Source organism: Saccoglossus kowalevskii, chromosome 4, assembly GCF_978046115.1.
Source record: "Saccoglossus kowalevskii chromosome 4, keSacKowa6.1, whole genome shotgun sequence".
NCBI classification, from domain to species: Eukaryota; Metazoa; Hemichordata; class Enteropneusta; family Harrimaniidae; genus Saccoglossus; species Saccoglossus kowalevskii.
In genome coordinates this window covers 22167986-22189292 of record NC_140644.1, presented here as the reverse complement: position 1 = coordinate 22189292, position 21307 = coordinate 22167986, and the positions used below count along the sequence as shown (strand labels likewise).

The 21307-nt window shown below is 36.2% G+C and overlaps 1 protein-coding gene across 1 annotated transcript in view; it reads left to right on the top strand.

Moving 5' to 3' along the window:
- The window catches only part of LOC100372569 (sacsin-like), a 42876-nt gene extending 21962 nt beyond the window's left edge, over window positions 1-20914 (top strand). Inside the window, exons 5-6 of the mRNA XM_085498321.1 lie at window positions 4950-17553; window positions 17796-20914. Coding sequence (XP_085354447.1) covers window positions 4950-17533 — 12584 coding nt within the window. The 3' untranslated portion in view covers window positions 17534-17553; window positions 17796-20914. The remainder of the gene's footprint in view (window positions 1-4949; window positions 17554-17795) is intronic.
- The last annotated feature ends 393 nt before the right edge of the window (window positions 20915-21307 follow it).

Here is a 21307-nt window from a genome sequence, read left to right as displayed (position 1 = left end):
AGCACTTCTAGTGTCATATGTGTTAGGTCAGTATTGAGAGCAAGCAGCATTAATAGTTGAATAGGGCATTCACAAACAGTCATTTCAATGGCATAAAACACATTTCAAGTTTTTAATGGTATATATCTGAATAATAATTAATAATTAATTTGGCATTCTATTGTGATTGAGGCCCTCTATAAATAATCTTTATTTCCAATTGTTTTTTGAAGCAGAGAATGCTATTACAAAAATTATGGTTGCTGATTGGCCAGTTCGGTATTCAAATGTAGTCTATTAACAGCTGTCTGATGTTATGCAGCATCAAAATAGTCCTATGACTTCTTCTAAAAAGCCACCTACATTTGTACTGTGTGGCTCACACAGTATTTTTGGCAGGACAGCCACTGTGTGGTTTTGCCATTGTGTGCAAACAATTGATTTCTGATCTCTGTTCACTGTTGTATGGCCAGAATATTTCCTTATTGTGCTTGACAAGTTGCACAATTCTGAATGCTTTTTGGTAAGATCTGTGAAGATTATGCATGTGTCTTTATTGTTAAACTTCTGTTTTATTAAATAGTTTTGGAATTGATTTAAGGCGCCTTTGTCTGTTATGTACAAAGCGCACCAAAGAGTCAAATACAGACTGGGGGTTAATTAGAATGACCTGGATTTCAGCCTCAATGAAAAGACTAAATGTTTTTAAAAGCTGATAGGCCTTTGGCAATATACAACATTGAACTCCATTTTTCAAGGTCAAATGGAAGCACAATTGTAAACACATAGCTCAACTGACTCTGGTGTAAATCATAATTAATTCCTCATCTCAAGTAAAATTCAATTACAGAAGAACAACATATTCACAAGAATAGCTCTAAATGTCACATAATGTGTAACTTTTTTTCTATACTTGTAATAAACAAAAATAGTAAAAACCTACAGTACAGTTCTCGCGAAAGCTTTGGCTTCACTTCAGCGTCAGCTTCGCTTCAGCGTGAGCTTCGCTTCAGCGTCAGCTTCACTTCAGCTTCAGCATCGCATCGTTATGGCATCGTTATGGCTTCATCGTCGCATCAATGTCGCTACATTAAAAAGTTAGGCGATTATCGCTTCACTTCATTGTGGCCTCATTATGGTGACAATGTGGCATCAGCATCGCTTCATCAAACAAAGAAGTACTGTACTCATTTCACCCAAACCTCTTGACCGCTTCCGCTTTTGACCGGTCAATTTCCGTTTTATTTTTGACCGTGCAAAAAGTCAGACTACCGGTACTAAATATTTTCTGGTTTTCATAGATCACGGTTACTAGTTTAGTAACCGTGCATAGATGTTGAACAACCGTCAAAAGTTCAAATACTTTTTGTTTTAACTATCTATAATTATATGCACGCAATCTGACCCTTTGACCTAGAGTTGGACGGGATTGAATATTTTATTTTAGACAATATTCCAACATGACGCACTGCTACAAAATGTATTTTAACAGAAGTACAACACGGTTGTCTGGGTTTCTTTTCCTGATTGTGTTGAGTTTACGATTTGTATAATTACCCTTACCAAAATTCATTAGACAAAATGTATACTTTTTGTGTGCAAAAAGTATACAAATTCTGAATAAATTTTGTATACAAGAAGTACCCTATATTTGGAACAGATTTGTATAAAAAAATTGTACAAAGCTCAATTCATAAATAGGGCATTTATTTAACAAAATGAAATTCAACTTCATTGTGCGTTTCATTTGCGCAAGTGTATGGTCTTATTACACAACAGCATTTACCTATACTTACATTTAGAAATCAATTTATCAATTGTTTATGCTTACCTGACTGCATGACTATATAGTACATTCATTTACAACCTATGTTGTATCTGTTTGAGATATATGTCAGCCAAGGATGAACAACAAACTGATGGTGAGAGTAGTACTAATTTATTTCATTGTATTTTTCTCAACTGAAAATGCCAAAACTAGATATATAATGGAAAATTAAATTTTAATTTAGTTAAATTGATCAAAAAAAAGTTCATAACAATTGGCAATAAGTCATGTTAGGATCCAAAACAGGATAATTTTTAATATATGCAAATTAGGCAAACTCTAAACAACTCTCGTGGGAAATGTGTTCTACACTCTTCTTATAATGACTGAATTCTTTCAGTAAACTGTAGTAAAAATATAATTTTACTGATATCCAAAAATATAGTTTAGTATTCCTGTAATTAATGTATTAAAAATGTTTTTATACTCTCTTATTAATTTAATTGAATATTAAATTCCATTTTTCCATATTCCATAGTTTTGTACATGTATTGTATTATTGAGCATAGTTAAGTTTATTCAGATTCTAAGTCCAATTTTTGTACATTCTATGTATACATAAATAATACTAATATCTGTCAAGATGCCAAGTTAATAATTTGTACAGTTAATGTATACATAAATTATACTTCATTCTGACATGATTCTAACATACATTTTTTTGGTTACTCTTTATTTCTTAGTCATGATATTGTACAATTTTTGTATATGTCAATTATACAATATTTAGGCGTTGAATCCTATGCAAAAAGTCTGTACATTTCTAGTATACAACAAATATACATTAAGAAATTTGTATAAAGTGTGTATACAAATAATGTACTGCTCTTTTCTTGTATGTATGAATTTTGTATACAAATAATGTACACAATTTCAAAAAAGTATACTTTTTGTACAGAATATGTATACAATTAATATACTATTGGGGCAGACAATTTGGTAAGGGTATTGTTGTTTCCCCTAAGCAGAAGACAAGCCGAAGGACCATGAAGCTAAATAGAATTCCCACGCATGGACTGAGTGAAAGAAAATATTTCTAAGGCTAAAATAAAAATGACCTAATATTACACCTCTTTGTGTATTTGTCAATTTTGCATATATTTGGTATGATCGTAGATACCTAGAAAAATATCGTCTTTCGTTAATAATTTCATTTGTTTGAAATGTCTACCGACCGTGTCCCAATAATTTGTTTCTCCAAACGGTCCCGACGTCCATCATTCAACACAATCAGCATTTATTTATCGTAATTCATGGGGATCATGTCCTGTAATTTGCGGGCTATACAACCAAATAATTAAAGTACTATTTATTGTATTTTTGTTTTACCTCGCGAAACTACAACAGAGCGTAGAGTTGTCGCCCTGAAATCGATGGAACTTCTCAACTACTAGTATCCATTTCTCACCTTGAAATAAAAAAAAAACGAAGAGCATCGGAGGATATATTATTAACCAGTCTTACCAATCGCTAGCTTTATTTTATTCGAATTCATAAAATTCACGAGTTTTCGACACTTGTTGGAAACTTCCGCGCTAAAATGGTTGAAAATGTAGATGTGGCTCTCTCGCAAAGTCCTGTTGATAATATGGACAAATATGGTTCTGTGACCCAGGTTGTGCTCCGATCAGGTGACTCTCAGCCAATCAATGATGTTGTAACAAAACATATTTGACGCAAATTGAAGGGTCGTCGTACCATCCAATCTCCATCGTCGATTCACAAAGTTTATTTTTTTTGTGCTGTGACAGGCTTCGCAATTATTCACTGAAAAACATCGGTATATTTTGACAAACGGATGGGATTTGACCTCAGTTCGAAAAAAAAAGAATAAAAAAAAAACAGAGCTGAGATTCAAATCAGTTTTGCAAGTTGGGAAATAAGGTAAACCAGACTGGGGTCGATGATTTTCAGTATCGAAGGACTTCCGTGTGAATCATATTTTCAAATTGTTCTTCATCGTTTGGTCACAAAATATTTACTTCTACAACTAAATGGAAATGAAGCCCAATAAATTATTCCTGCATGTCAAGTGCTATTCGATTTTTTACAGGGCATGTGGCTCGTTTTTATTCGAAAATATTTTTTGTGAGAATATTTTTAAAGTACGTATAGATCGAGCTCAGGTCACTGATCGTGACTTAATTTTGAAAATTGGATGTAAAATTTTACCAGACCGACGCCACCACAACCATCCAATCATACATTTGTATTTTTTGTTGACTTCCTTGCAGTCAGTCTGTCCTTGCAATGTAAAACGAGGAGTGAATGTGAAATCGCTGTGACAGCCAAATAGATAATTTTGCATTCTTCCGTTAGGGCAGTGCTTTCACCACTGTTCACATAGTTTACATAGTTCTAAACCGCAAAACTGAGTTTTGTTCAGGCGGTTTAGGGCGGTTTGGGTTTTCGTAGGTTTGACCCACATGTTTGAATATGAGATCACCCCTTAGATCCCCAGGTGTGCCGCTGATAAAAGCCAAATATTATATTTTTCCCACAGTTGCTGTCAGAAACATAGACCGCACTCCATTACTGGTCCATTATGCAAAGCTTCAATACTTGTGCTTAACCGAATTCTAGACAGCCAAAAATGACCTGTATCCAATAGATATAGATGCGAATGCCCAGAATTTCCATCACACCACCCCATGTGCAGTACTCTGAAACAAAAGTATTCCATGAATTACATTACAATCACCTGAGCAGCTATGTCATGCCATGCCATGCCATGCCATGCCATGCCATGCCACACTGCATTACTAAAAATTATGCTACCTTCACAATACTATGAATTTACTGCATTATTATTCCCTATACACTTAAAACAATGTGACACACTCACATAACTGAGATTTGAACCTTACACAAGACTTGTATATTTCATTGTCATAATTAGCGCATTGCATTCGGCATACTAAAACAGCAAGCATATTTTATTTATAGCTTATTGTTGATTGCTTATAAAAAGCTAAAAATTATAATATTCTATTCCCGAGTTTGCCTCTAATTGTTAACATCCATTTATTCCCTACTTTCAACATATATATTCAAATCTAACAATAACTAAATTGTTAAATATTTAGAGAGACTTTTAATAGTTCGCATCTTTATTTGATCTCCATGTTGTTTATGATTGCAGACCTGCCAAGCATCCTCAGTGGCAAATACCTTGGAGTATTTGACCCCCTGGAAAAAGTATTTGCTTATGACCAATTCAAGAATAAGCATTATCACCAGAAACCCGGTAAGAAGTGGAAATTGAAAGGAGAGTTATTGTCAAACGACCATACCCCATACAGCAACCAGTTTGAACCATATTTGGGAATCTTTGGTTGTGATGAATCCTCTTTTCAAAGAGGAAAGTTTAATGGCACGATATTTCGGTTTCCACTACGTAAAACTGAATCACAACTGAGTGGGAACATTATTTCTAGAGATCGTATCATGGGCCCTGATGGATGGATTACATTATTTAGAACTGACGTAGATCTGACATTGTTGTTTTTGAAGAACATAGAATCAATATCTGTCTATGAGCGCAATGGACAGAATGCAAAATCAATCCTACTTTACAGTGCATCAATAGTTAAGCCCATAATTGATCGTGTACGAACCCAAAAATCTGCATTTCTAGATCTTGTGAAAACTAAGAAAGTAGCTGACCCTATCTCTATTGATATGGAAATAAAACTTGAGGACCAGATTAAAGAAGAAGTCAAACGTTGGGTGGTGGTTCACCAGATACCAAGTTCAGTATTGTCAAAGGAACTCTCATGCCTTGCTGATGATGAGGAAATTCGTTTGCTTCCCTGGGTTGGTGCAGCTATGCAAATAAGCAACAGTATGAGTGAATATGGTGGGAGGATATTCTGCTTTTTACCACTTCCACCAAGCCAGACTACAGGTCTCCCAGTTCACATACATGGATATTTTGGACTTGGAGATAACAGACGAAGTATAAAATGGCCAGATATGGAATCACAACAAGACAAAACGGCCAGGTGGAATCAACTATTGACATCAGAAGCTATACCTGAAGTGTATGTGAAGCTAATAACATCTTTAATACACGAGTATAAACTGGAGCCAAAGTGTGTGTATGCAGCATGGCCAGATCCTTGTAAAATAACTTCAGACAACTGGAAATGGCTGCTGGAGAAATTGTTGAAGCTATTACTGGAAAATGATGTTTTCTATACTGAAGCAAACTCTGGCACTTGGATTGGTTTGAAGACAGCTATTTTTAATACTTCCCAAAATAGTGTCTCTAGCATAGTCAACCAAGACGTTGTAAAGTTGTTGCTAGATCATGGTCAACCTATTGTGAATCTTCCAATGCATATCCTGGAGTGGTTGAAAGTATCAAATGCTGCTCTGAATATACTCATGCCAGCTAGTGTCAGAAGATTTTTAAAGTCAATATGGCATCAAAATTTAGAACGACGCACCAAACTGAATATACTGGAATATATTCTAACTGATGCACAGTACAATGATCTTAATGGTCTTCATCTGCTACCATTGGCCAATGGGACATTTACGTCATTTAGCAGTGTAGGTGACTCTAAAAAAGTTTTCATTGCTACTCAAAGTTGCCCTCAGTATTTACTACCTAATATGGACAACAGATTTCTGGATGGAAGTTTGCCACACCTCCTAAAATCAAAATTGGAGGATGCCTCTAAGTATACACAACTAAGTGTTCTGAATCCAGATATTGTCGCCCAGAACCTGCGATCGGCTCTACCCTCTAAGTGGACTGCAGGTCTTGAAAGTACAATAATGTGGAGTCAAGTTCGATCTGACCAATATCCTCCACCTGAATGGTTGTCTCAATTTTGGAACTGGTTTATATGCCAGAAACAGCTTTCTATAACAGTTCTAGAAAGTTTGCCATTAATTCCATTGAAGAACTGTAGCTCTACTATTGAGTTACTCAAACTGAAATCAGGTCCAAAGGCAATATTTCGTGGAACACTCCCAGAAGACATAGTCAGAGTTGTGGAGATGTGTAGTGGTTTTGTCATCCATGAACAACCATATCTGCAACGTTTACCACTCAAGAAATATATTGCTTCATCTGATGCTGATGGTGTATTGACAGTTTTTGAAAACATTGGTATTGGAGTAGTTCAACAGAAACTGAAGAGCAACCCTGTTTTGGCAAATTCTCTGTGCACATTTTTGGCCCAACAAAACGGGTATGTCTGCGATAAACACAGACACACTCTGAAGCAACTACCTATTTTTGGAACAATAATGGGCTCTACCTGCATTTCTGTAAACGAGTGTGCTTTAATAGCACCCAGTGAATATAACGATATTCCGTGTAACAAGATCAAGAAGCAGACTCTTACAGGTGGTGACATAAATACTCTTAACCTAGCAAAGGCTCTTGGGGCAAAGCAATTAAGATTTGATGAATATCTGGAAAATTATATTCTTTGTGAAGTTGAGAACCAGTATTTTTCTTACCAGGAAGTCACACAGATAATGGAGTGGGTTCTAAATTGTCCCCAGTATGATTATATTGTGAAGAAATATAGATGTATTCAGAGTCGTGGTGGACAATTGTCCAAACCATGTGAAATCATTGATCCTGACAACTCTCTACTGAAAGTGCTTCTTGGAGAATCAGGACTGCCGGTTGACACTTACATTCAACCCAAACTCATTAAACTCATAAGAAGAGTTGGTCTTATGGAAGAATCAAATGTGAGTCCTGATATAATATACAGCATAGCAAAGAACCTTGACTGTCAGAGACGCAAGTGTACACCAGATACGATGCAGAAAGCACATTGTTTGCTGAAGTATGTGAATAAATATTCTAACAAGCTAAATACATACACAAATGACAGAGGCAATATAAAGCTACTTTTAGACCGATTGAAGTCTTTAGCCTGGCTTCCATGTGAGGTTAACAGACCAAAAGACTACCCAAGTTTTATTCCATGGTTTGGTGATGATGATGTACAACACAGCCGTTGCCTCTTCACCCCTAGAGAAATTACCTCGCATGACCACTATAAAAAAATTGGTGGTGTCATGCCAATTATACCAGTACAACATCAGAATCATTCCCTGTTTCATGCATTTCAATGGCAGACACTGGATGGTATGAAGTCGTACGACCATGTGCAGAAAGTGGTAATGCAGATGAAGCTCATAGTTGATTCAGCAGAGGAAGTCGTGCAAAATATGCTAAAACCCTTGGAAGATATGATTTTTGAAATTTATAGCTTTTTGTCCAAGTCCAACATTGAGTGGGTGAGACACTGGATAAATGTCAATGGAGGCAATACACTGAAATGGATCTGGCATGGAAGAGGCTTCACAAGTGCAAATAATGTAGCTTTTGCTTCAAACTTGCATATCAATCTTCAACCTTACCTTTTTACATTGCCACTGACATTAGCTGAAGAACATTCTCAGTTGTTCAAGGAAATGCACATTTCAAAAGAGTTTAATCCAAGGGCACTCACTGATGTGTTGCATAGGATTAAAAAGAAACATTGCGGGACAATTTCTTCTAAAGATGTAGAAACTGACTTGAAACTCTCATGCGAAATAATACATCTACTGTGCAAAGATAGTATCTTGAAAGACGATATTCAGAAATCAATTCTTGTACCAGCAAAGATGCATGATACATCCAAGTTGCAGTTGGTTGAAGTGAACCTATGTCTTTACCGTGACAGAGAGTTCCTTCCTGATGATCTGACAGACAACTCATTTTACATTGTACATGATGACATACCTAATGTAACGGCTCGTAAATTAGGTTTGCAGCCCTTGAGTAACCATGTTGCTCCAACTGATAATCTTGGATATGATCTGGCTGGTCCTCATGAAAGTGTCATAAATGCCATAAAGAGGAATTTAGAAATGTACAAAGAAGGTGTTGACATCTTCAAGGAACTCATTCAAAATGCTGATGATGCTGATGCTACTGAAATTAGATTTCTTATAGACCAGAGACAAAATGTGGATCTGCAGTTGAAGCTCCTAGATCCTGGTATGAAACACTGCCATGGGCCTGCACTTTGGTCATACAATGATGCCATGTTCTCAAGTGAAGACATAAAAAACATTTGTGATATAGCTGCTGCATCAAAGAAGGACAAACTTGACAAGATAGGACGTTTTGGTCTTGGATTTACTTCAGTGTACCATGTTACAGACGTTCCTAGTGTTGTCAGTGGGTCTCATATTATGATCTTTGATCCCAGGATGACTCATTTGAAATCTCGCATTCACAACCCTTCCCAGCCTGGCATTAAGTTGAATCTGCAAGAAGAATCTCATCAACAGACTCTCAGTGTATGTGTAGACCAGTTTCAACCTTATCATGAAATATTTGGGTGTAATATTTCTGAAGACTTCAAATTTAATGGTACCCTTTTTCGACTCCCTCTGAGAAATCATTATCAAGCAAGTGACCAAATGGAAAATCGAATCACAGATGCAGTATATGATGACAAACAAAAACTTCAGAAGTTGATTAGCCAGCTTAAAGAATCAGCTCCATCCCTTCTCTTGTTCACTCAAAATGTTAAGAAACTCAGCATATGGGAATTAAAAACTGGGAGCAAATCGGGTGCAGAAGCTGTAAAAATGCTAACAATTGAAGTTAACTTAACCCAACAACTACCAAGACAGATTGCCAGTGTTTCTAAATGTCCAGTAATAGATCAGCTAAGACAGCAATCAAATATCCTGAACGCCACATCAAAATGGGTGAACAGTGGACATGATAACCCACCAGAGTCAACAAGCCTAATAGAAGTTGTATTTGAATCCCAGTTATCAAAATCAATGAAGACACGAAGACAGAAAGACATATGGCTTGTTAGCTCATGTGCGAGTATGGGAGCAGCTTTTAAAGCTGCACAACAAGATGATGGCAGGAAACAGGGAGTTCTCCCTTGTGGTGGAGTAGCTGCTCAGTTGAAAACTGGAGTAAATGGACTTAATCCTTTACCACTGGAAGGACAACTTTACTCATTTCTTCCAGTAACAATCCAGACTGGTTTACCCATCCACCTAAATGCACCATTCGCATTACAACCAAACAGAAGACACATATGGAGCAAATCCTCAGTTTCTAGGAGAAATACAGAATTTGAAGGAGAATGGAATTTGTGTCTTTTGATTGATGTCCTGGGCAAGGCTTTCATAAATCTTTTGACTGACATGATTCAACTTCAAATAAATGGAACAGTAGGAAGGCACGACTTTCATACCCTGTGGCCAAACTTAGAATCAACTGAGAGTGACTTTCATCCTTTTGTAAGGGCATTTTATGAAAGTTTGAGTGGAAATCATGCCAGTGGACCACCTCAAGTCATCTACAATGAATCTCAGTGGGTAACTCTTAATGAATGTTTATTTCTTGGAACAGATTTACAACAAGAAACACAGATTGTTAAATATGCAACGATTATCCTAAACGAATATTGCAAACCAAAGAGGGTTGTGAAGCTAAATGAAGCCATAGAAAAGTGTATCAAAGAGTTTGGCACTGGACAAGTTATTCAGGAAAATGTATATGACATTACTCGTTTCTATAAGGATGTATTCTTCAAATACACAGAAGATATTTCCCTGGATATCAAAAACCCTCTGCTACTGTATTTATTGGACATTCGTATTGGTTCCCAGAAAGATGTTCGTTTTGATAAGTACTTGAAGGAAATTCCGTGTTTCCCTGTCACTCCTGATGGTTACATTGTTGATGTTCCACATAATCTAGTGCATCCAGAATCATTAGTAGGCAATCTGTTTGATGATTCGGATGGTAGATTTCCTTATGGTGATGGCTTTCTATCCAAGGAAAGATTGCTTTCACTCATTGACCTTGGGATGGCTACAGATGAACTATCATGGGAAGATTTGCTTGGTAGAGCCCAATCTGTGATGGAGGTATGTCAAACACACGGGTTTAAAGCTGCGGTTTTACGTACCAAGGTCATATTAAAAGTGATGAATAATTTGCTGAAACAAGGGAAAAGTCCAAGTTTGTATGATGTCAAGAGATTAACTAGAACCTCATTTCTCCCAGTGTTGAAGAAACCAGATGACTATCCTTGTGATTGGATGGGAGAAGAGAATTTTGCTGATGGGGCTAGCTTGTTTAGCAAGGGATGTGTGTACCACCTCGGCTCTGTTGCACAAATACTTGATGACAGTTGTATAGACAGTAGTGGTGACTTAAGTCAAGAAATAATGAAAATCCTTGGAGTGAAGAACAGTGCACCTATTGACAATGTTCTTTTACAGCTGCAACATGTATTAAAGTATCCAAAGGCCAAGAAAACGATGATAATGTGTTCTGAGATATATCAGTACTTACAACAAGTGTTATGTGAAGAGGTGACAACTAACAGTGGCAATACTTCAATACAGATTAGAGCTGGTCATGAGAAAAACATAGAGGAACTTCAAAGCTTGAAAGTTTTCTTTGTTGATGACATGTTTGTTGGTGCAAATCAGTTAGCATTCAAATGGACAGAGGTAGCAGCACCTTACTTGTATAAGGTCCCAAAAAATCTTATGAAGTGCAAAAAGCTTCTACAAGTGTGTGGTGTTAGAGAATCGTTTGACAATGATGATTATTTAGATGTATTGACAAAGCTGAAAGAAAGGCATGGAAATGGTTCGCTTCCTGAACAGGATCTGCGACTTGCTTTAATAATGCTGAACACACTTGACTCATCAGATGACTTTTATGAGATTACAAATTTGTATGCTCCGGACACAGAAACAATTTTAAGAAATGTCAAGGATTTGACATTTGATGATGCACCATGGTTAATTAACAAAGCACAGTTTATTTATGCTCACCATGCAATCAACTGGAAGCAGGCTGACAAGTTTGGTATTATTGCAGCAAGAAAGAAGAGATCTAATGAGTTCTCCTTACCACTTGGATGTGCACAACGATTTGGTCAGAAAGAAGAGCTCACAAATCGCCTTAAGGATATCTTAAAAGCATATCCTGGTGAGTCAGAAATCTTTAAAGAACTTCTACAAAATGCAGATGATGCCAAGGCTACTGAACTTCACATCATATATGACCCACGTTCACATTCCACTGACAAAATTGTCAGTGAATCATGGAAACCTATTCAAAAGAGTCCTGCAATATGTGTATATAATAACCAAATATTCAGTGATGATGACATAGCTGGAGTTCAACAAGTTGGAATTGGTGCTAAATCAGCAGATGCACATACAACAGGCCAGTATGGAATTGGTTTTAATGCAGTATACCATCTCACTGACTGCCCTTCATTTCTCTCTGATGATCACCAGCTGGGTGTATTTGACCCACATCTTAAATATGTGCCAGATGCCACGCATGACTATCCTGGTATTCTTTACAAACCTGTTGATAGCTTGAAAGAAAACTTTGGTGACATGCTCAGTGGTTTCCTTGGTGAACACTTCTCTCTCAAAGGAGGAACTATGTTTCGGTTGCCACTCCGACAGTATGGTGCTGCTTCCCAAATATCAAGTAAAACTTATACAGATACAGATGTCCGCAATATGATGGATAGATTTAAAGATGAAGCATGTAAATGTCTTTTATTTCTCACCAATGTAGAAGTTATAACACTCTCAGAAATACTGAAGACTGGTGAAATAAAACAATTGTACAAGGCTGAAGCAAAGTTATTTGGTGACAGCAAACTCAGAAGAGAAGACATTGCTACACATATGTTGAATCATAAGAAAATGAATGTCACAGATATTCCACTAAAGCTGGTGGACTACAATTTACAGATATGTGACTCCAGGAATAAAAATGAAGAGTGGCTTGTAGTGCAACAATTCGGATTCCATAACAGTCCTGATATTGATTTGGCAGGTGAAGAAGAGCTTGGTAAACTACTTCCACGTGTTGGGGTAGCTGCCTTGGTGGAAGACTGCAAGGCGGCTCAAAAATATAACTCATTCTCTCCTTCCTTTGTAAAATCTGAGCTGAAAAGGTCCTTCAATGCATATTGCTTTCTACCACTACCAATAACAACTGATTTACCTGTGCATGTCAATGGTCACTTTGCTCTTGACAGATCTCGTCGGTACATATGGAGTGATATTGGAACACACCAGACTGTCAGAAGCATTTGGAATAAGCTATTAATTGAACACGCGCTTGCCCCTGCTTATGCTAATTTGATAATGCTTGCAGGCCAAAGGTATGTTACTGCGACTGTACAAGACAAGTTAGAATGGTATCACAACCTGTTCCCATCATATTCATCAGAAAATAAAACTGCGGCTGGTGTATCCTGGGCTAGTAAGGGAATATGGAGGCATCTCTCTGCCAAGACGTTACAAGTAATGTCCACTGATGCAATGCATGTGTTACCTTTAGTGAGACAAAGAGGCAGTCATATGGAACTGACTTGGCATGAACCACTAAATGAAGATGATCAAGTATATTTTAACTGCTTTGAAAAACATGAAGATTTAGAAACATTTCTTTTGAATGCTGGTATGAAGCTTATCACCTCAACAATAAAGATATATAACTCATTCCACTATGCTGATGTTGCTGTCAAGAAAGTTAATCCAGTGGATGTTGTGACATTCATGCGCTCTGATAAATGTCATATTGGCAGTCTGCCTTGCAGCATAGTAGATACAACCTACTGTAATGCAAATATCTTCAAGAAAGTATTACACTACATCCTAGATGGGCTTGAACATCCAAACAGTCTTGATGGTTTACCGTTGCTCCTCCGGGGAGATCATTATATTGATGAGTTTCATCCACATAACGCACATTTTCTCACTTGGTATGCAGATCTTCTTCCTGGCCTAAAGGACAAATTTATTTCAAACGAAGTTACCAAAATATTGGTAGAATTTGAAAGAAAGAAGAGTGGGGATTCTGTAACAACTGTTTGGGCAGATTTTACTCCTCAAGATCTTTGTCGTTATATTGACACTGTGCTTCCAGTTAAATGGTTTGATGTTAGACAACATGTAAATCTAGATTCTGAGTCTGAAACTATTATGGCATGGATGGCATTACTCTGGCGCTACCTTTGTTCAAGAGAGGACAAAGATGTCATTGAGCCAATTCAACAGTGGCCTATTATCCCGACCTCAAAAGGGATGTTTGTATCACCATCCCAAGGGAAGACAGTCCTTAGTCTGAGCAAGTATGAGGAAAGTCTGAGTTTGCAAAGCAAGGTGATTGATTTCCTGAGGAAGGTCGGCTGTCCTGAGGTGAAATTTGACCTATTGGATAAAGACAAGGCCACATGTATGAATACCTTACTAAAGCCATATGTTGCATCTCCAAGCAAATGCCAGAGCGTTCTGATATTATTTGAATATATGTTGAGTATAGACGAAATCAAATTTCATAATGTATCTAAAGATGAAGCTTTTTTTATGTTGCAATATTTTCAAGAAGATGTACAAAGCTATGATCATAATTCCCTAACTACATTGAAGAAGTTGCCTTTTTATGAGAAGACCGATGGACATCTTTCCAGCATAGATGCATATCAAAAGTATCACCTTCTGTCAGATGAATTTCCAGAAGCAGAGCAAGATGAATGGACAAATCACTGTCGCTGTATATTCCTCAAGCCAAATCATCATTTACAGTTACTTCAACAAACTCTTGGAGCAACTGCCATGACAGCTGTTGATGTCTACTTAAAATACATTATTCCTAACTTCAATCTTCTATCTGTGGAATGTCGTTTGACACATATAACTTACCTACGTGACACAATTAACTGGGCATCTACTGAACAAACTGTGAAGCAACTCATTTCAGCACTTTCCAAAGTAAAGTTCATCAAAGCTGCAGATGGTTCCATGCAGAGTGCAGACTACTTCTTTCATGGTCGGAATGAAGTTTTCAAAATGATGGTAGAAAAAAGAAGACTTCTGCCTGATTCTTTCATTGCATATAAATGGAGTGACTTCCTCATTAAATTGGGAGTAAATGATACAGTTACACAAGACCTGTTTTTAGAATATGCAAACGAGGTTGCCTCTGAAGCGCTTAGGTTAAGAAGTTGCGATATGACAGTGGTACTAGAGAAATCGCGAACATTAGCCAGGGAGCTTTCTGTTAATGAGTCTCTTCATTATCCCTCTTTTCTGAAGGAAGTTTCTACAATTAAATATATCCCACCTGTTCCAATACGTGGCGAATTACTTGAAATATATCCACTAGAAAATGAATCTGCAATGTTCATATGTCTTAAAGGGAATGTTTCATCACGTCATATGAAACTTAGTTGGTCCAATTCATCGCTTTTGCCTGACTGGGCAATTCCTAAAAAAAGATCACACATTCCAAGAAACAATGAAGCTATTAATCTGCATGAGTGTCTTGGGATTCTAGATAAACCATCAGTTGATACAGTCATAAACCATTGTCAGAATGTATGTCATCATTTGGCTGGAAAGAATTCGGCAGAAAAACAACATACCATTCCCAAGATTCGTAAATTGTTGGCTAAAGTATTGGAAGATGTGTATGACTTCCTGACAGATTACCAAAATAAACCACATTTGATGTCCAGACTACATAACACCCCACTTGTACTTGTAGATCAACACAAGGTACTGGTGCGTGCTAACCAGCTTGCATATAAGTTTGATCATTTGGGAGAAGATGACCTCCAGCCTTACATGTATGTACCTCCACGTTCTTTCGGAAAATATGAAGGTTTCCTGAAAAGTTTAGGAGCAGAAGAAAGTGCAACATTCAGACAATATTCAGATGTCTTGTCAAAGATCCACAGTAAATGTGAAGATAGAGTGATGTTACCAACTGAAAAAGACAGGGCAATGAAAGCGACCAAGGGTTTATTTTATTACTTATATGAACACAAGCAAATGACATGTGATGTTTCAAAATTGTACTTGCCTACTACAAGAGATCAGTTGAAACTATCGTCAGATCTGTTTTATGGTTCACGCAGTTTACTTTATCGCATAGACACTGATAAGTATGAATTTGCAGTACCGTTACGTGAGTGTGATTGCCATGCTGACATGAACATTGACCTTTTGCCTGAAAATCTTCGCCCAAAAAACATCAGTAAATTTGTTGTAGCGAAAGTGGACCCACAATGTAAGTGTTGTATTGCGGGGGAAAGTTGCCCAATGCTAGAATATGTAGAAAAAAGAATGAAAAGCACTGAATTTGCGCAATGCATCCTTCGACTAGTGCACCATCAAACCAAGAAATGTGATGAAAATCAGATTACAATGATGAAAGAGAAGATTCAAATATGCTGTATGACTGACCTGAAGACAAAGTTGTTTAACCAGAAGCAAAATACCTATATTGAAGGGAGTGAGAAAGCGCTAATGACCTTCTTGGAGGACAAACAGAAGCTTTATATCAGCCATTCTGACACCCCATTTGATCTTAAACTATTTCAACGAGTGGCTGCGGCAGTCAACAAAATGATATCATATCAACTTAAGGACCCCAGCATAATTCACATACTTCTATCAAGCGACATTGAAAGTTTTCATGATCTGTTAACAAATGATTTTGAAATCCCTGAGCTTCAAAACCAGATTGAAGCAATCCAAGAGAATAAGCATTCACCAGGTAAAAATGTTCCAATGGATATACACCATCTTTTAGATGATGACCCGATTAACATTTTCCGCAAAGGAGAAATTGTGGCATTGAGGAGAAGTATCGAAGTAGATGAGAATGACCGAGACATCTATGATTATATCTTTGCCAAGATCACACAAGTAATTAGCAGTGATGCCGAAGATGAATTAGGACTTTCAACCAAATACAAAATTGATGATGGCTCTTGTGATGAAAAAGTTGTTAGTGGTATTGATTTGTACAAATTTTTACGGCCAAATCCACCCACAGGTCAGGCAGTTGTATCACATTCTAATCAAACCAATTCATCAGATGCTTCTTCACAGGATATTAAGCTAGAAGAAGCAAAGGACATTATCAAAAAGACTCTGTGTGAAGCTTTTAACATGCCTAAAGTAGAATGTGACAAGATTGTTAGAAGATTGTATAAAAGATGGCATCCTGACAAAAACCCCAAAAATCCTGTTTTAGCTACAGCAGCATTTCAATATCTCCGTCAAAAACTAGAAATAAGGGAAAGTGGTGGCACAACTGGAGAAAGCTATAGAAGACAGTATAACAGATGGGATGCAGAGGCACGTAATCAAAGATCACAGAGTGAACAATATCACAGAGAATATGGCCGTCATTATCGATCAGGTCGTTTTTCAGAGTCAAACATTCCACCATCATTCAACAGAAGTACCCCTAAGCCAAGAGAAGCAAGGGTTTGGTTCAAGCAAGCTGAGTGTGACCTACAAGCTGCTTTAGTGAATATAAAATCTATAAATCCATCTGCTGAGTGGGTTTGTTTTCAAGTACACCAGGCTGCAGAGAAAGCTTTAAAAGCTGCAAAATTTGCTACAGATGGTGACCCAGTGCTCAACTGCACAAATCTTACAAGTCTAATGCATGCAGTGCAGTCTCACCCTGACTGTCCTCCAGATGTTGAAGAAGATGTTGCAGAGCTAGTTCAAAATAGGTGCGACTTCAGTAACACACGTTATCCACAACGGCTTATGACACCAAATGAGAGATACAACATTTGTGAAGCTAAGGATGCAGTGAAATGTGCACAGAGATTATTGGACAAAATGAAGCAGTTTATTGGAATACGACGCTTCTAATATTATCTAGGAAATACAAGGTTGGTTATTTAAATGTTAATTTCACACTAACAAAAAGCTTAATTGCTTCAGTGGACACATTTATCACTTGATAGGTTGTAGTTAATTCTGCTGTTATAAAACACAATTATTTATCCACCATGGCTTCCTGGGTTACAGTTTACAGTCCAGCATTCAATTTAAGTAGAATTTGATCTATGTACACATCATTTTATATATACATTTACTAGCATCATATGATATGATATTCATTCTGTTTTAGAGTTGTGTAATGCTGTAATGGACTTCAGTTCAGCTACGAAATAGTGAAAAACAAGATCTGAGATGCAACAATCTGGACACATAATCAGAGATATAATGTTGAAGTCAATCCTCAGTATACCATACAGCATTGGACATATTGTTTCCCCGCATATTTTTAAAAATAATTAACATCCCGCCAACCAAAAATGAATGAAAGCTTACTTAGCACATAGAGCCAGCATATTGTAAATAAGTTAGAAACATTTTAATTAGATATTTATACCTCTGACTACTGTTTTTCAATAATTATAACAGCAGTAATAGCACCCTTAGATATTCTTCCTCTCAGAATTCCATTGATTGACTAGCCAACATGATAATGAATCGTGTGTGTGTATATATATATATATATATATATATATATATATATATACATACAAAGGGCCATGGGATTTGTTTTGACCATGGTCTAACATTAACAGGATTGTTAACAATGCTTTGCCGTGATTTAGTTTGAAAATATGTTCCATTTTAATGAAAATTCAAATTTAAGTAATATAACATCATACAACAGGTTTAATATGCATTTGTAATGTCTCTGATATTCACGCATACAAAATTATATTAGAAAAAATATTTCTTTCAAATTTGTCAAACAATTGTTTTTCATTTATATACATAACATTTAACTAATGATGAGTCACTTTATATCTACTTCTATGAGGATGAATTCATTCTTTGCTTGATACTTAATGTTTAGCATGTGTGGCTATCAGCTTTACTTCAACTTAACAACTAAATCATCATACAAAAGCACACGTGTAGTCATAAACATATTTGGCTCATGCAAGTTTAATGTCGTTTTTCGAGAATCGAGTGAGATGGATATAATGATTCTCTAATACATGTTTTGTAATATTATTTTATTGTATTATTGTATAATATCATCCCGAATATTCCAGTTTTAGTTATCAGGAAAACTTGGCTGTATTCCGTCACACGGCATGGTCCTGTGTTGATCGTTTAGTGTTGTAGTAAACTGGTTGTGACCTAAAATAATAATGTACCACAATAGCAGTTACAGTGGTTAGTCATTTATTAAAAACTGTTTTAACTTTGAGACTGTTGATGAAATTTGAAAATGGTTGTTTTTAGTACAATGTGTATTGTTATTATTTGTTGCAAAATTGATTATGCATCATTTAATAACACTGAAAAAATTGATATGTATATTTGATGTACGTGTGTTTTGTCTAAACTTATTTTTGCTTGTTTTGGACTTGGCTAAACCACCATAATTACAGTGTATGTTTACTATAAAATGTGCGCTTCATCAGAACATATATCCGAGATTACTTCGATATGGCAATGAAATATTAGTATCTATCCATATACATATGTAATTTTTTCATTGTATCTGCATTCAGTTATTAGAACATTTCACTACTTATAGTGATTTTCAGGTGATATATTCGATATTAAAATTTTGTATACAACTTATGTTAGACAAAGAAACATTACGTACTTGATAAAGCATTTAAAGACCAATTAATTGACAATGCCAGTGCTGTGTGATAATAGTTTAGCATTGACATACTTATATGATGTTATTTTTAACTTAGTAGGACAACTTGATTTATTTGTATTTCATTATTGGCACTATAATCCAACTAGAGGAAAATATTTGTCTTCATCTCATCTGCTAACTGTGAACGTAACGTTCAAATCACAGTTGATGCAATACTTGAGAAACCACTTGTACAGTTTCGTGGTCCGAAAACGATGACTTATGCTAGTAGTTTAGGCTGCTACTATTTAGTGTATCGTACCTTATATGTGGTATATATTTGTTCTGGACTCAACAATTTGATTTGACAAACTCATGTTCTTTCATGGTGGCTTACTGGTCCAATTTGTTATGCAATTTGATTCACTGTGTTTTTATTTCACTTTTTGGCTGATTTTACATATATCCTTGAATATGTCCTTGGATACGAGTATTTAGTATTATTGTCCGGTCTAATTTGTTTAGATTCCAACCTGCTGTCTTGAAAGCATGTGTTTTCGATTTCAACTTCGCCATTACGGGATATAGGTCGTTCAGTCTATTTTAAATGTAAAATATATTAAATCCGGACTATATGATGTTTTTGGTTTAATCCACAGACTAATAATACAACAAACTAGCAACGCATATTGTTTAAGGTGTTAATCGGCTGCGGAACACCGGATAGTCTACACACTTTGTGCTTTTTCGATAGTTGCTTATTTCTTCGTAAAGCATTCTGGACATTTTGACCTTTGCAGCTGTGTAAGAATTTTAAGAATCGACCAAAACTTACAAGTAACTGAATGTCATAGTATATAACTCGTAGTTTTTGAAACTATATTTCTCGCTGTTGCAGATTGTGCGGAAGGTTTCCGACATTTTTTCGGGAAGGGCATATCGCTGTGTTATATGTGTTCAGGGGTGCCAAAACATAGAATAGCTGGTATAATATACATAATATCTCCCAGCGTATCAGCGTAAGCCGGGCATTGGTAAAAACTGGGGGAGGGTGTTATTTCTATTGCGTTTGATTTTATAGTACGTGTTTTACGCGTTGTTTGTAGCCATCGTCCTCAGAGTCGCTAAATGTCAATTTCGAATTTTGATGTGGTCCTGGAGGTAATAAGAATTACCTATGTATCGCGATAGTTGATTGAAATGTGAATAGATCTCGCGTTATTTGTGAGATTTAATAATCTTGTTGCTCTGCAACGTTTACTCGGTACGATAAGAACTGATAACCTAAACAAACGTGGCACGAGTTACTTCAAAAGAAAACGCCGCGTTGCCAGTCTGTTGTATTAAGTCTGAGTTTAATCTAAATATATGTAATTGTTTGATAAAGTTACGAGTGCAGTGGGACAATATGGCGTTATTTGTTGAATATAAATACATCTAATTGTTTTATCATAGTTAAGTAGTAGACTGGGATAATATGGTGTTATTTGTTGAATTTAAATACATGTAATTGTTTTATCATAGTTAAGTAGTAGACTGGGATAATATGGTGTTATTTGTTGAATTTAAATACATGTAATTATTTTGATAAAGGTAATATCAAATTCAGTAAAAATTGTTTTCTTGTTTAATTTATCGTGCCTTGAATTATATATGTATGAAATAACGGCATGTTGTCAATGCACATCAATAATAATGTTTATAGTAGTTACCTTTCGATATAATATGCATTGTGTTTGCTCACAAAGTCGCCCATGAAGCCTATTGTCATAAAGCTGAGAACAAATCAAAACAAATTGAGTAGCTCAACAGTTTAAACTTGACTAAAACGAGGTTTTGGAAACAGTCGCCCAATAGAAATGCCATCGTTATGGGTTATGCATAATGCATGTAAGATCTAATGAGGGTCATGTCGTATAAGTTTATTGAAGCCTTTCGTATGATTTATATATTTCATTCTGATCATGTTTTGGAAAACAAATAGTTTAGTACGTAGTTCAGTGAAGGTAATAGTCTTCTTAAAC